Source organism: Alternaria alternata (assembly GCF_001642055.1).
Source record: "Alternaria alternata strain SRC1lrK2f unplaced genomic scaffold CC77scaffold_3, whole genome shotgun sequence".
NCBI classification, from domain to species: Eukaryota; Fungi; Ascomycota; class Dothideomycetes; order Pleosporales; family Pleosporaceae; genus Alternaria; species Alternaria alternata.
The window spans coordinates 359,709-370,425 of NW_017306192.1; the positions used below are offsets into that span (position 1 = coordinate 359,709).

The following is a 10,717-nucleotide window of genomic DNA, read 5'->3' on the forward strand; positions in this document are numbered from 1 at the left end:
GCTGAGTTCTTGATCTCATCTTTTGTTGTTGTTTACCAAACTTTTGTTCTCACGTAATATGTGTACATGTACAGCTTATATGCCTCTAAGTCTGGGTAAGCTCAAAGCACACCTATCACCTTCTCCTTCCCACTCCAGCACCTTCTTTGTCTGCCAGACTGACAACCTCACCAATACCTGCTGCTTCCTGCTCATCTTCCAGCGCACGAATCTCCTCCCTACAATCCCACCATTTCTCCTCTGACCTATCGAAACCTAGTTTCTTGATTTCCTTCGGGCTCTTCTCCGCGATCTTGCCCTTCTTCTCCAATTCCTCCAGAATAATATTTTGCCACTGTTCTGACGTACGGGCGTAGAAATCCCGTAAAGATTCGAATGGACGTGGGTGCGGAAGAGTATCGGTAAGTGCAGAAATCTCTTCTTGAGGTCCAAGATCTTCGGAGTGAATAGGAGCAACGGCAGGGGACTCTGAAACGCTCGTTGGAGCTGTCGATTCAGACTTGTCATCCTCGTCGCCTTCCTCGTCTTCAGAATCCTCCTCGTCTTCGTCTTCTGAGTCTGCCTCATCTTCGCTGCCTTGCCAGTCTTCAAGCTCACGCTTGAAAATCTCAGTCACGCCGTCCAGATGATTGAGGTTGACAGACCAGAGTTCGTCAAAGGTGAACTCGCGATCGCCTTTCTCAAAGGTACCCCCGTAGATGTAGAGTGTATCGGCCTGTACCGTAAGCGCGGCATTGAATCTTGGGTGTGGGTACTCGAAAATCTTTGGCTTTTCTGGTCTCGCTTCTTCCTCCTCTTCCTCTTCTTTGGGTTTCTTAGCTTCGTCATCCGAGTCTGCATCTGTAGAAACACCGGCCTTCATCTCGAGAGCTTTAAGATTGGCTAGTAGCTCCTCCTCTGCGGCCTTGCCACGATCTCGGCGATTGATATTTGCCTGTTGGGCAGCCTTCTTGTTCGCGTTCAATTTTGGTCGACGCAGACTAAGTGGCATGTAACGATTACGCTCAACGTTCCAAATAAACAGCTGGTTGAAAAACTCGGAATCAATGCCCTCTTCGCTTTCCTCCACATCGTGCACGCCACCGAAGAGAACACCTCGACCCTTGTGGTAAGCCATTGTTGCACCCGCGCGCGGCGGGTTCGGTGCATTCGCTGGTTTCTTTCGCTTCTCCCACGATACAGTTGGAAGCGTTGTCGATGGCTGATCGGCAGGTGGAGGTGTGATGCGTATGAACCAGGTATCATCGTGAACCTTCGGCTTCAGTACCATGCGCGACGCTGGGCCACCACTGCTAGTCTTCTTACCCTTTCCTTGCTGCTGTTGCTTGCCACCAGCCTGAGTCTTGACGCGAGAGTATCCACCATAGATGACTGCACCTTGCTCATGTGGCAGCAGACTAAAGCTCGATCGCGCGTCAGGTACTGCGCGGGCTGCTTGGAGCTTTGGTGTATGCCACGAAAAGTTGACGCAGTCGTAAATCCAAAGATCGTTAAGATATTTTGTGGTAGCAGATGTATCTTGGAAACCTCCAAATAGGATGATATATTGTTTGAAACCAACCATGCGATGTCCGCTTCGCGCTGGCGGAGCGGCTGTCTTGCTCTTTCCCTCCATGCGCGTCCATTCTCTAGTGACCGGATCGAGCTTCCAAAAGTCATTGTAGTGATAGAACGTCCCTTGCTTCGGAGAACTAAACTCTCCGCCGAATAGATAGATCTCTTTCGTGTTTGCCGCCCGGCACCAGGCATGCCCAGATCGAGGCAGTGGCGAGTTCGGACTTGTGACTTGTTTCCAGGAATCTTGCTTGACGTTGTAGATCATGAGATCGTTGAAGAACTTCGCGGTCGCTCCGTTGAAATACTCGCCTCCGAACAAGAAGATCTCATTTTCGTTTGCTGGATTGGCAATGAGGGTGCTTGAAGTCCGGGCAGAGGGCGGCTCAGCGGGTATCTCCGTTATCGCATGATGTTGTTCCTGCTCTTTCGCGTACTGTGCTAAGATGGCATCTAGGTCGACATCTTCCGCGTCGGAGTCGATCTCCTGTGTCTTCGAGGCGACCTTCTTGTCTTTCTTGCCTGCTTTCTTCTCTTGCTTGGCTGCCTTTGCTGCTTTAGCTGCAGCTTTGCCTCCCGCTGCCGCCTTCTTCTTGTCCTTAGCCATTTCTCAACCTGGGGCCTGAATCAATGCAGTCGCAAAACGCTGTATGTGTGGCAGCTGTTCGGTCTGCCGATAGAAAGTTCTCCGCGTTTTGCCCCTCAATTGGAAATTTTCCCAACGTTGGCGTTGATTCTACAGCACCTTGCTTCTGACTTTGCAAACACCCGAAGTGATTGCAATCAAGTATTCAATTCCGAATAATCCTAATCAATAAGCACGTTCTTGCAAGTGCAAGTGCGAATTGTCGCGTGCAGCCTGTTCAGTATCGTGAATCCTTCGGAGCAGGCGCTACGGGGTGGGCTTCCTTATCGATAGCAACCATACATTCACTCCCCGCCTTACATCTAACACTACAAACGATGACGAAAATGATACAAGCGGCAGAGATCCTAGGACAGAAGAGTCACGTAGTTCCTGGTATTACACTAACCTCGCACACTCGGCCAGATCTCCGAACTAATCATAGTCAGGCAAGCTACGAATTACGGAGCACTTCTTCGAAGTACCTCGTGACTATGGTACGTTGCAAAACCCATTTTCAAATCGTCGTTTGCTATCTGAAAGTCGTAACACAGAGCAGGACTGCGAGCTCAATAGCTATATATGATGATACTATCGTGCTGACACTTCCTTCCTCTCTAGGCAATCCTTCGGCAGGAACAATCCAGCTCTTCGCACGCTCTGCTCTGAAAGCCGAGAAGCCCGCAGACTACACTTCAAAGTCACATCTCGAGCTCTCCAAGACCCAGCTTCCATGGCTCGTATATCTGCAAGGCGGCCCAGGCTTCGAGTGCCGAAGCCCCGAAAAAGTCTCATGGACTCAAACAATTCTCGATAAAGGTTACCGAGTGCTCATGCTAGACCAACGTGGAACTGGTCTTTCAACTGCAATAAGCCAGTCGAGTTTACAGTTGAGGGGTGACGAGAAGGTGCAGGCAGATTATATGAAGAGCTTCAGGGCTGATAGTATTGTCAAGGACTGCGAGGCCATAAGAAAAGCATTGACCGAGGATTACCCCGAAGAGAAAAAGAAATGGAGCATCATGGGACAGAGCTTTGGAGGATTCTGTTGCTTGACTTACTTGTCTCACCACCCCGAAGGAGTCAAAGAAGCGTTTCTTTTCGGCGGCTTGCCACCACTAAGAGATGACCCAGATGAAGTTTACGAGCGCCTATACGCACGTGTCAAGAACAGGAACGAAGGGTATTACGCAAAGTATCCTGAAGACATTGATCGCGTTAAACGCATTGTCAAACTCCTCTCTCGTTTCGGCGACACGACTGTGCGCGTCCAAGGCGGCGAAGGCTTCCTTTCTGCACGTCGCTTCCTGCAGCTTGGAATTTACTTCGGTAAACATGGAGGTTTTGATGATGTCCACGAATTTGTTCTCCGCGCCGATACTGATCTGACCCAATTCGGACATTTGACACGACCCACCGTTCTCGCGCTAGAGGCAGCACAGAGCTGGGACACGAACGTCATTTATGCACTTCTCCATGAGCCAATCTATTGTCAAGGAAAGGCGTCGAATTGGTCTGCGGAGCGTCTCATTTCCAAACACCCCGAGTTCTCGCTTTCCCGTGTGGATGGCGACGAGCCTGTCTACTTTACAGGCGAGATGATCTATCCCTTCATGTTCGATGTTTACCCAGAGCTCGCCAAGCTCAAGACTGTTGGCAACCTTCTGGCCGAAGAGAAAGACTGGCCGCAACTGTACGACAAAGAGCAGCTGAAGAAGAACGAGGTGCCTACTTATGCTGCAGTCTACGTTGACGACATGTATGTTGACCTTGATCTGAGCATGGAGACAGCAAATTCTATCAGGGGATGCAAGACTTTCATTACGAACACGATGTACCACAATGGAATCGGTGCGAAAACGGATGAAGTGCTGAGGCAAATCTTCTCTCTGAGAGATGATGTTATGGATTAGGCAAGAAGCTTCGTTGATGGCCGACGTGTATGTCATCCAAAGTACGAGTTTAGAACCATCCATCACGTCTACTGCTTCATAATCTTCTGCGCCTGCTCCAATTGTGCTTTCAGATCAACATCCCAAATCCATCTCATCCTGTGCATATAGTTTTCCTCGATTTTATCAAGGTCGTCTCCGAACAGCTCGAAATCGTACAACTTGCCAGCTTCGTAACTTGTTTTCACGATCTTCTGTGTCCTCTCCCGTCTGACCTGGTCGAACGCGCCAAAGGCTCGCTGCAACTCGTCAACGTTATTCGCGTCCTTGACTAGATTAGCGAGGATGTAAGAGTCCTCTATACACTGGCCAGCGCCAGCGCCTTGATGGGGTGTGGTCGCATGCGCTGCGTCTCCAAGTAGACAGACACGGCCTTTGGTATAGGTGTCGCAGGGTGGATGCTGGAAGAGCGCCCAAATATCTGGCTTCTGCATTGCCCTGACAATCTTTTGAACATGTGGACCCCACTCTTTAAAATCTGCCTCCATCTCCTCCTTCGATGTAGTCACAACCCATTTCTCATCGTCCCAGGTATCGCGAGAGTTAAATGCGACCACTACAACAGTTAGCAAATGTCCTCTCTAGACGATGACTGACCTTACCATTCATCGTCTTCCCATGCTCAATTGGAAACGTGAGCAAATGGCCATGATAGCCAAGATACATCTGGCTGTTCCGTGCTACATCATCGCCCAACAGCTCGACGGCCTTGTCCATGGGTATCAGCCCTCTATAGGCATACTTTCCAGAAAAGACAGCCTTGGACGCGGGATTGTCTCTTCCAACTAACCACTTCCTCGTCAAGGACTTTATGCCGTCACAACCAATCACGGCGCTGTGCTGTGCTGTCGAGCCATCAGCGAACTTGAGCACGATATCCCCAGAGCCATCTTGAGCTTCATTCATCTCCACAAGCCTCTTGTCGAACTTGGCAACACCATCGGGTACGTCTTTGACAAGTTCGTCCAAGAAGTGTGCTCTGTATACACCGCCGCGCCCTCCGCTCGAATGCATGGGCACCTCAAAAAGTGCATCGCCGACTTTCTTGCCCTCTCTCACATATCCCTCCTTGTCCTCTCTCCTAGCGTCTCCCACCCGAATTGTGAACCAGGAATCCATCTTGGAGTTGTCTGCGTTCCCTGTCTTGCATTTCAAAAAAGCCTGGTATATCTTTGGGGACAGGAACTCCATCGCACGTCCAGCATTGGGACCGAATGCTACCCCAGCGCCGATTTCACCAAAGTGCGGTGCGGCTTCATAGATGGTGACAGGGACATCGAATTGGACGAGGGCTATTGCAAGGCAGAGGCCGGATATTCCACCGCCTACTATAGCGAGGGAGTAGGGTTTCGAAGACGAGCTTGTTGGAGCCATCTGGTTGAGCTTGAGACCGAGGGAGATGTCTTCAATGGTTGGTGTTAGCTACTGCGTCTGCAATGGAAGAGCAAAACCATTGCCAGTCGCGGCTTTGCGTACTCACTTTGATCTTTACCGATATGCACTCCGGTGGCGCGTGGGACGACAGCTCGCTAGACGTCATCTACTGCGTACTTATGCAGTGGTCCTGCAGTACCCAGAATAACACGACACCCACATATTAGTACGCAACGGCGTGTGCATCATTTGGACGAGTGCACTACCCGATACTGAGCATGCTGGACAAGAGCTCATCCGAGAAGAAAAGCGCCAGGCGGTATTGGACAACTCGCCGCGAAGTGGGGCATTTGTGTAAATGTGTGGGGTAGACGACTGTTCGGGAATGAAGTCGGCGGTTGAGGCATTGCGCATATGTCACCAGGGACCTCCTCTATCAGGCGCTAAACCTAGCCGAGTGCCGAATTACATCCACGACCTGACCGCAATCCTTTTGGTAACGCAGGCAGTGATCATCGTGTATCCTCGACTCATTTGACATATTTCTGTAGCTGTAAGTATTGCTGTTCCCATGGATGTGAGGTAGTTCAAAGACGTGTATTGTTGTTGAGCTCTATCATGTATACGTGACCTTTTCCCAGCCTCGTCATGCCGTCATCAGCTCGCTCTTTCGCAGCTGCATATCATCGTTACACGCAATACCGTTCTCAAAACCTTCACACGGGAATTTCCGCTGCATGTGCTAACACTACGGTAGTCTCTTCTGTCGGGTTCATCTCGTTTCTTAAGTCTATCATCCGTTAAGTCCGATCATCAATGCCGCCATCAAGCTATGCTGCTCTGCAGCCCCCAAACGAAGAGGGAGAGAAACCAGTAACCGTACTGGTCACTGGATTTGGTGTATGTCAATATTTCCCTCCAATCCCCTGTGTTTTCTCCAATGCTCTGTAATCCGGCCCACATCTCCTATTGTGCTTCTAACCAGGCACATTGGATGCGATCATTTGACAGACTAACATGTATCCAGCCATTTTTAGCGAAAGTACCCAAGAACTCTTCCTGGGATATCGCTTCTACACTTCCAGCTCTGATACCAAAGTCACCCAAAAACCAAACTCCGATCAACATACACGTTCACCATGAGCCCATCCGCGTAGCATATAACACTGTCGTCAATCTCGTTCCCCAGCTTCTTCCACCAGCCAATCCTCTCTATCCCTCCCCAGATATTGTGCTGCACATCGGTCTAGCAGCCGGACGAAACTACTTCGCCATCGAGCAAGGATCCCACAGTCATGGGTACGGGAAGATTCCGGACGTAGACGGCCAACGATTCGAAGACTCTGCAGCAGAAGAGCATTTCCCATCTTCAAAATACCCACACAAACTAAAGACTAGCTTCGATACATCTGACGTCCTTGCGCTCTGGAAAGTGAACTTGGGAAACACATCTGCCAACGGCACTAAAAACAATGAAGGATGCACTGATGTGCGCATCAGCACCGATGCCGGAAACTTCTTGTGCGGCTTCATCTACTACAACAGCTTGGCGCATTATTTTAATATCAAGGAGGATGAGAGACCCGTCATTTTCCTACATGTCCCTGATTTGAGCAGTAGTGAGGATAAGCTAAAGGAAGGATGGGAAACTACAGTCGCTTTGATCAAAGCGCTAGTCGAGAGTAGACAGAAATCAGGCGGCAAGGTCGTCGATGGGGACAAGAAGGATGGAGAACTGGAGAATGGCAAAAAGGAAGAGCGGACGGACAATAATTTTGTATAAACGGATCAGGCTCCAGCACAAAGATCAGAAAGGGGGGGGACAAACCAATCCTTCATCCTAGATTGGTTAGAACAGGACGCCCTTTTTGAGCCCCGCATCATCCTTAGACGTAAGCATAGGGGCTCTCTAATTGGTTGAATATCATATATACATAGCCGTTGAGCAAGTTGACACTCGCGACAGATACTCTACATAGACGGCCACTGTGAGTCACAGGAAAATGGGCGTCAATACTGATAAGCCAAGTCTTGGCCAACACAAGGGTCAGTAGTATATGATAATGATGCAGAATTCATATATATGCTCATGCATCGATTGTGCTCTCCACGCTTCATCCCCTGTATACCAAACTAGATCATCACCCTCTGATTGCCCTCAATGTCTCCATCACCACATTCCCAGACAGCTACCCACATCCTTAGTCTCGCCAACTACACATCCCATCACCTCGTTCCACTCACCCCGAAGCCCTCCACTCCACTCCTACCCTCCTCTCTCCGCCTCCGTACCGTCATTATCAGTCTGACAACGAACAACCTCTCCTACGCACGCCTCGGCCATCTAATGGGCTGGTACTCTACGTATCCGCTCCCCACTACGACACCCGCTCCGTATGACGATTCTGCAAGGTACGGCCGCGTTGCAGCATGGGGATATGCCGAGATTCTAGAAAGCACTGTCGAAGGCATTGAGAAAGGAATGAGCGTATATGGCTATCTTCCCAGTAGCACAGAGTGGGAGGACATAACTGTAGAAAGGGCTAAAGATGTACGGGATGGTAGTGTGATCGACGACCAAGTTATTGTGACAGACGCACATAGACAGCATCTGTGGAAGATCTACAACCGGTATCGGATTTGTGGTCCGCTTCCTAAGATGGCTGATCAGACTGAGCAAAAAGACGAGTTGGGCTGGAGTGCGCTGATGATGGGTCTTTTCACAGTTGCGCATAACCTCTGCAATTATGTTTTCCCTCCACAGAAAGTAGATGGAGGGACGAGGGAACAGACGAGCCGGATACATCCCACAGGAAATGGGGAGTGGAGCGTCGAAGACGCGGACTTGAGAGATGCGACGGTTGTTGTGCTAAATGCGAGTGGCAAGACAGCATCTTGTTTTGCGTATGTTCTTCGACACTGTCGACCCGCTGAGCACCAACCTGCCCGTATCATCGGCATTGGATCTACAGCCTCCATTGAGGTCATCAAGAGAACTGGATGGTACGACAACGCAGTTCTCTATGACAATTTCGACGATACTGCCATGGAGATCAAAAACTCGAATTCGAAACGTATCGTTTTCTTCGATTTTGGCGCCCGACCTGGAGCAAACGCGAAATGGCGATCCGCTCTTTCTTCACTCTCGCCCACTGTCCCTTTCACACGAGTGACAGTTGGTGGTGAGGTCGCACCTCAAGATCCAGAAAAGGCCACGCAACGACTCGCTAACAGAGCTTCCTTGAACATTGTCAACGCGGGCTTGTTGCAAGAAAAGGGTATTGAGACTGCTGGAGGCATGTATTTTGATAATGTGTATGCTGCGTTTCAGGTGTTCTGGAGACAGGCCAGAGAGGTAGGAATGTTGGAGTTGAAGTGGGGTGAGGGGCTAGAGGACTGGGAACGAGGCTGGGAGATGCTATGTAGGGATGAGGTCAAAGCTGATGTGGGCCTGGTGTACAGTATTTAGGTGTTTCACCTACTGTTCTCATATGGCTCTCTCGACCGCAAGGCGGGAAGAATCTAGCCAGGTCTTCCAGGATATGCGTAATGTTTCAGTGGAGGTGAAGACTTTAGCTGACAACGCATGTTGGGCATCTGTAAGCTGCATCATTGATAAGATTTCCTGTAAACGATACCATCTTGTATGATGGGCTATCTGAGACCACTGGGCAGAGCAAAGTACTTCGGTCTCGGCCTTTCGCTAATGTTAGCATGAAACGTAATTGCAACAAAATCCATCCAACGGTCCAAGGTATCCACTCTAAAACGTGTGCTGAGAAGAGAATTGACGTCGACATGACGGGTGCCGCTCATCATCGCTTACCCCACAGGCCTTGCTGGGTCTCTCTAATCCTCCGCTCTTGCTCCTGTATCATCTCTTCGGTCTGACCGTGTCCGTTCCCTCTACTGTCAATCTCCATGGGGTCGTCTGGCTCATCAGCTGGCTGAGGAATGTTGGCGTGAGGGGCACCTCTCCGTGGTTCAGCAGAACGCTGGCCGTCCATCATACCAGCGGCACCACCCGCTCTCAGCTGATTGATAGCACGAATCGTATCGATAGCTGCATGCAGGGTACGACGAGCGTTAAAGTTCTTCTTGACCGTGGGCAATAGATCCTCTTCACCATCAGCGTTATTCTTGCCAAGCTCCGTGATCCAAGGATGAGACAAGGCTTCATGGGCTGTCATGCGCGCTGCAGGGTCGACGGTCAAACAGCGACGAATGAACTCGCGTGCTGTAAGAGAAACACCCCTCCAGTACTCCAAGGGTGTAAAGGAGTAGTCTGCGACTAAGATGGCCTGCATCTCTTCGAGGTTAGAGTCGCGGTCGAACGGAGTATAACCGCAGAGGAGGAAGTATGTGATAACGCCGATAGCCCATATGTCACTAGTTCAGATGTTAGCACTGAATCGCGAAATGGCGCAGTGTGCCTTACACCGGTTTGCCGTGTCCAGTTTTGCGGAAGATCTCAGGTGCCATGTAACCTGGCGTTCCGCATGTCGTTGTCAGGACGTGGAACTGCTCTTCATCCATAATTCGAGACAGCCCAAAGTCGGCAATCAGCAGATCGGCATTGTCTTCTGGCGTTCGGAACAGGAGGTTCTCAGGCTTCAAGTCTCGATGTACGATGCCGTGGTCGTGAAGGTATGCGACAGCAGAAAGCGTGGCACGGATGAGATCACCAGCGTCAGATTCGTAATAGTTGCCCTTTCGGCAGATGCGGTCGAAAAGCTCGCCTCCAAGCGCAAGGTCGGTGACAAGGTAAACTAGAGAGATGCATGTCAGCGAAAAGTTTGGCCAAAGCAAGGCTTCAACGTACGGTTGTTCATAGTTTCGAAGTAATCAACGAGTGTCAGAATGTTTCTGTGACCCATAGATACTCTCTTAAGCACGGCAATCTCATTTCTGACCTGGCACTTGTAAGCCTTATCGTCCTTCATCGCTTAGTACCAAGCTGACCATGTGTTCTCGGCCTGCCATGAGCCGCTTGTTGATGACCTTGGCGGCATAGTATCTTCCTGTATCAATGTGTACGCACTCCTTCACGACAGAGTAGCTGCCTGCGCCTAAAGTTTTGCCAGTCTTGTATCTGCAAGGCTGCACTTGCGCTGCCGTCTGTGTACCCTGCGCTCCAGAAGCGCCGTTCGAAGTCCTTGTCGCCATTGTTAAGCTCAAGTAGGGTTCCAGAGAACCGTCGTGACCGGAAGTG

At 50.3% G+C, this 10,717-nt stretch overlaps 6 protein-coding genes across 6 annotated transcripts; 3 read left to right on the plus strand and 3 right to left on the minus strand.

Annotated features, from left to right (window-relative positions):
• Position 1: 1 nt before the first annotated feature.
• CC77DRAFT_1016698 (galactose oxidase) lies at positions 2–2,412 on the minus strand. Its single transcript, XM_018524260.1, has one exon. The coding sequence runs from the start codon at positions 2,159–2,161 to the stop codon at positions 116–118; it is 2,046 nt and encodes a 681-aa protein (XP_018389743.1). The 5' UTR covers positions 2,162–2,412; the 3' UTR covers positions 2–115.
• Positions 2,413–2,418: 6 nt separating this feature from the next.
• Positions 2,419–4,383, plus strand: CC77DRAFT_510626 (proline iminopeptidase). Its single transcript, XM_018531982.1, has 3 exons — positions 2,419–2,575; positions 2,629–2,676; positions 2,801–4,383. Exons 1-3 carry the CDS (start codon positions 2,518–2,520, stop codon positions 4,090–4,092), a joined length of 1,398 nt encoding a protein of 465 aa, XP_018389744.1. The 5' UTR covers positions 2,419–2,517; the 3' UTR covers positions 4,093–4,383.
• On the minus strand, positions 4,161–5,505 carry CC77DRAFT_1028223 (mannitol 1-phosphate dehydrogenase; the record flags this gene model as incomplete). The annotated part of the gene is made up of 2 exons (XM_018526431.1): positions 4,161–4,687; positions 4,734–5,505. 2 exons carry the CDS (start codon positions 5,503–5,505, stop codon positions 4,161–4,163), a joined length of 1,299 nt encoding a protein of 432 aa, XP_018389745.1.
• Positions 5,506–6,305: 800 nt separating this feature from the next.
• On the plus strand, positions 6,306–7,575 carry CC77DRAFT_1016704 (peptidase C15, pyroglutamyl peptidase I-like protein). Its single transcript, XM_018524261.1, has one exon. It carries the CDS (start codon positions 6,446–6,448, stop codon positions 7,286–7,288), a length of 843 nt encoding a protein of 280 aa, XP_018389746.1. The 5' UTR covers positions 6,306–6,445; the 3' UTR covers positions 7,289–7,575.
• Positions 7,576–7,632: 57 nt separating this feature from the next.
• Positions 7,633–9,288, plus strand: CC77DRAFT_1016705 (hypothetical protein). Its single transcript, XM_018524262.1, has one exon. The coding sequence runs from the start codon at positions 7,667–7,669 to the stop codon at positions 8,972–8,974; it is 1,308 nt and encodes a 435-aa protein (XP_018389747.1). The 5' UTR covers positions 7,633–7,666; the 3' UTR covers positions 8,975–9,288.
• A 32-nt stretch (positions 9,289–9,320) lies between these two features.
• On the minus strand, positions 9,321–10,671 carry CC77DRAFT_1057550 (Pkinase-domain-containing protein; the record flags this gene model as incomplete). The annotated part of the gene is made up of 4 exons (XM_018528025.1): positions 9,321–9,894; positions 9,944–10,274; positions 10,328–10,418; positions 10,468–10,671. 4 exons carry the CDS (start codon positions 10,669–10,671, stop codon positions 9,321–9,323), a joined length of 1,200 nt encoding a protein of 399 aa, XP_018389748.1.
• Between the last annotated feature and the right edge of the window lie 46 nt (positions 10,672–10,717).

Excerpts from the sequence above, each read along its gene's own strand:
- CC77DRAFT_1016698 (XM_018524260.1), bottom strand. The coding sequence starts at position 2,161 with ATGGCTAAGGACAAGAAGAAGGCGGCAGCGGGAGGCAAAGCTGCAGCT.
- CC77DRAFT_510626 (XM_018531982.1), top strand. The coding sequence starts at position 2,518 with ATGACGAAAATGATACAAGCGGCAGAGATCCTAGGACAGAAGAGTCAC. Across the intron at positions 2,576-2,628 it reads GAAGAGTCACGTAGTTCCTG|GCAAGCTACGAATTACGGAG; the intron begins GTATTACACTAA and ends AATCATAGTCAG. Across the intron at positions 2,677-2,800 it reads CGAAGTACCTCGTGACTATG|GCAATCCTTCGGCAGGAACA; the intron begins GTACGTTGCAAA and ends CTTCCTCTCTAG.
- CC77DRAFT_1016704 (XM_018524261.1), top strand. The coding sequence starts at position 6,446 with ATGCTCTGTAATCCGGCCCACATCTCCTATTGTGCTTCTAACCAGGCA.
- CC77DRAFT_1016705 (XM_018524262.1), top strand. The coding sequence starts at position 7,667 with ATGTCTCCATCACCACATTCCCAGACAGCTACCCACATCCTTAGTCTC.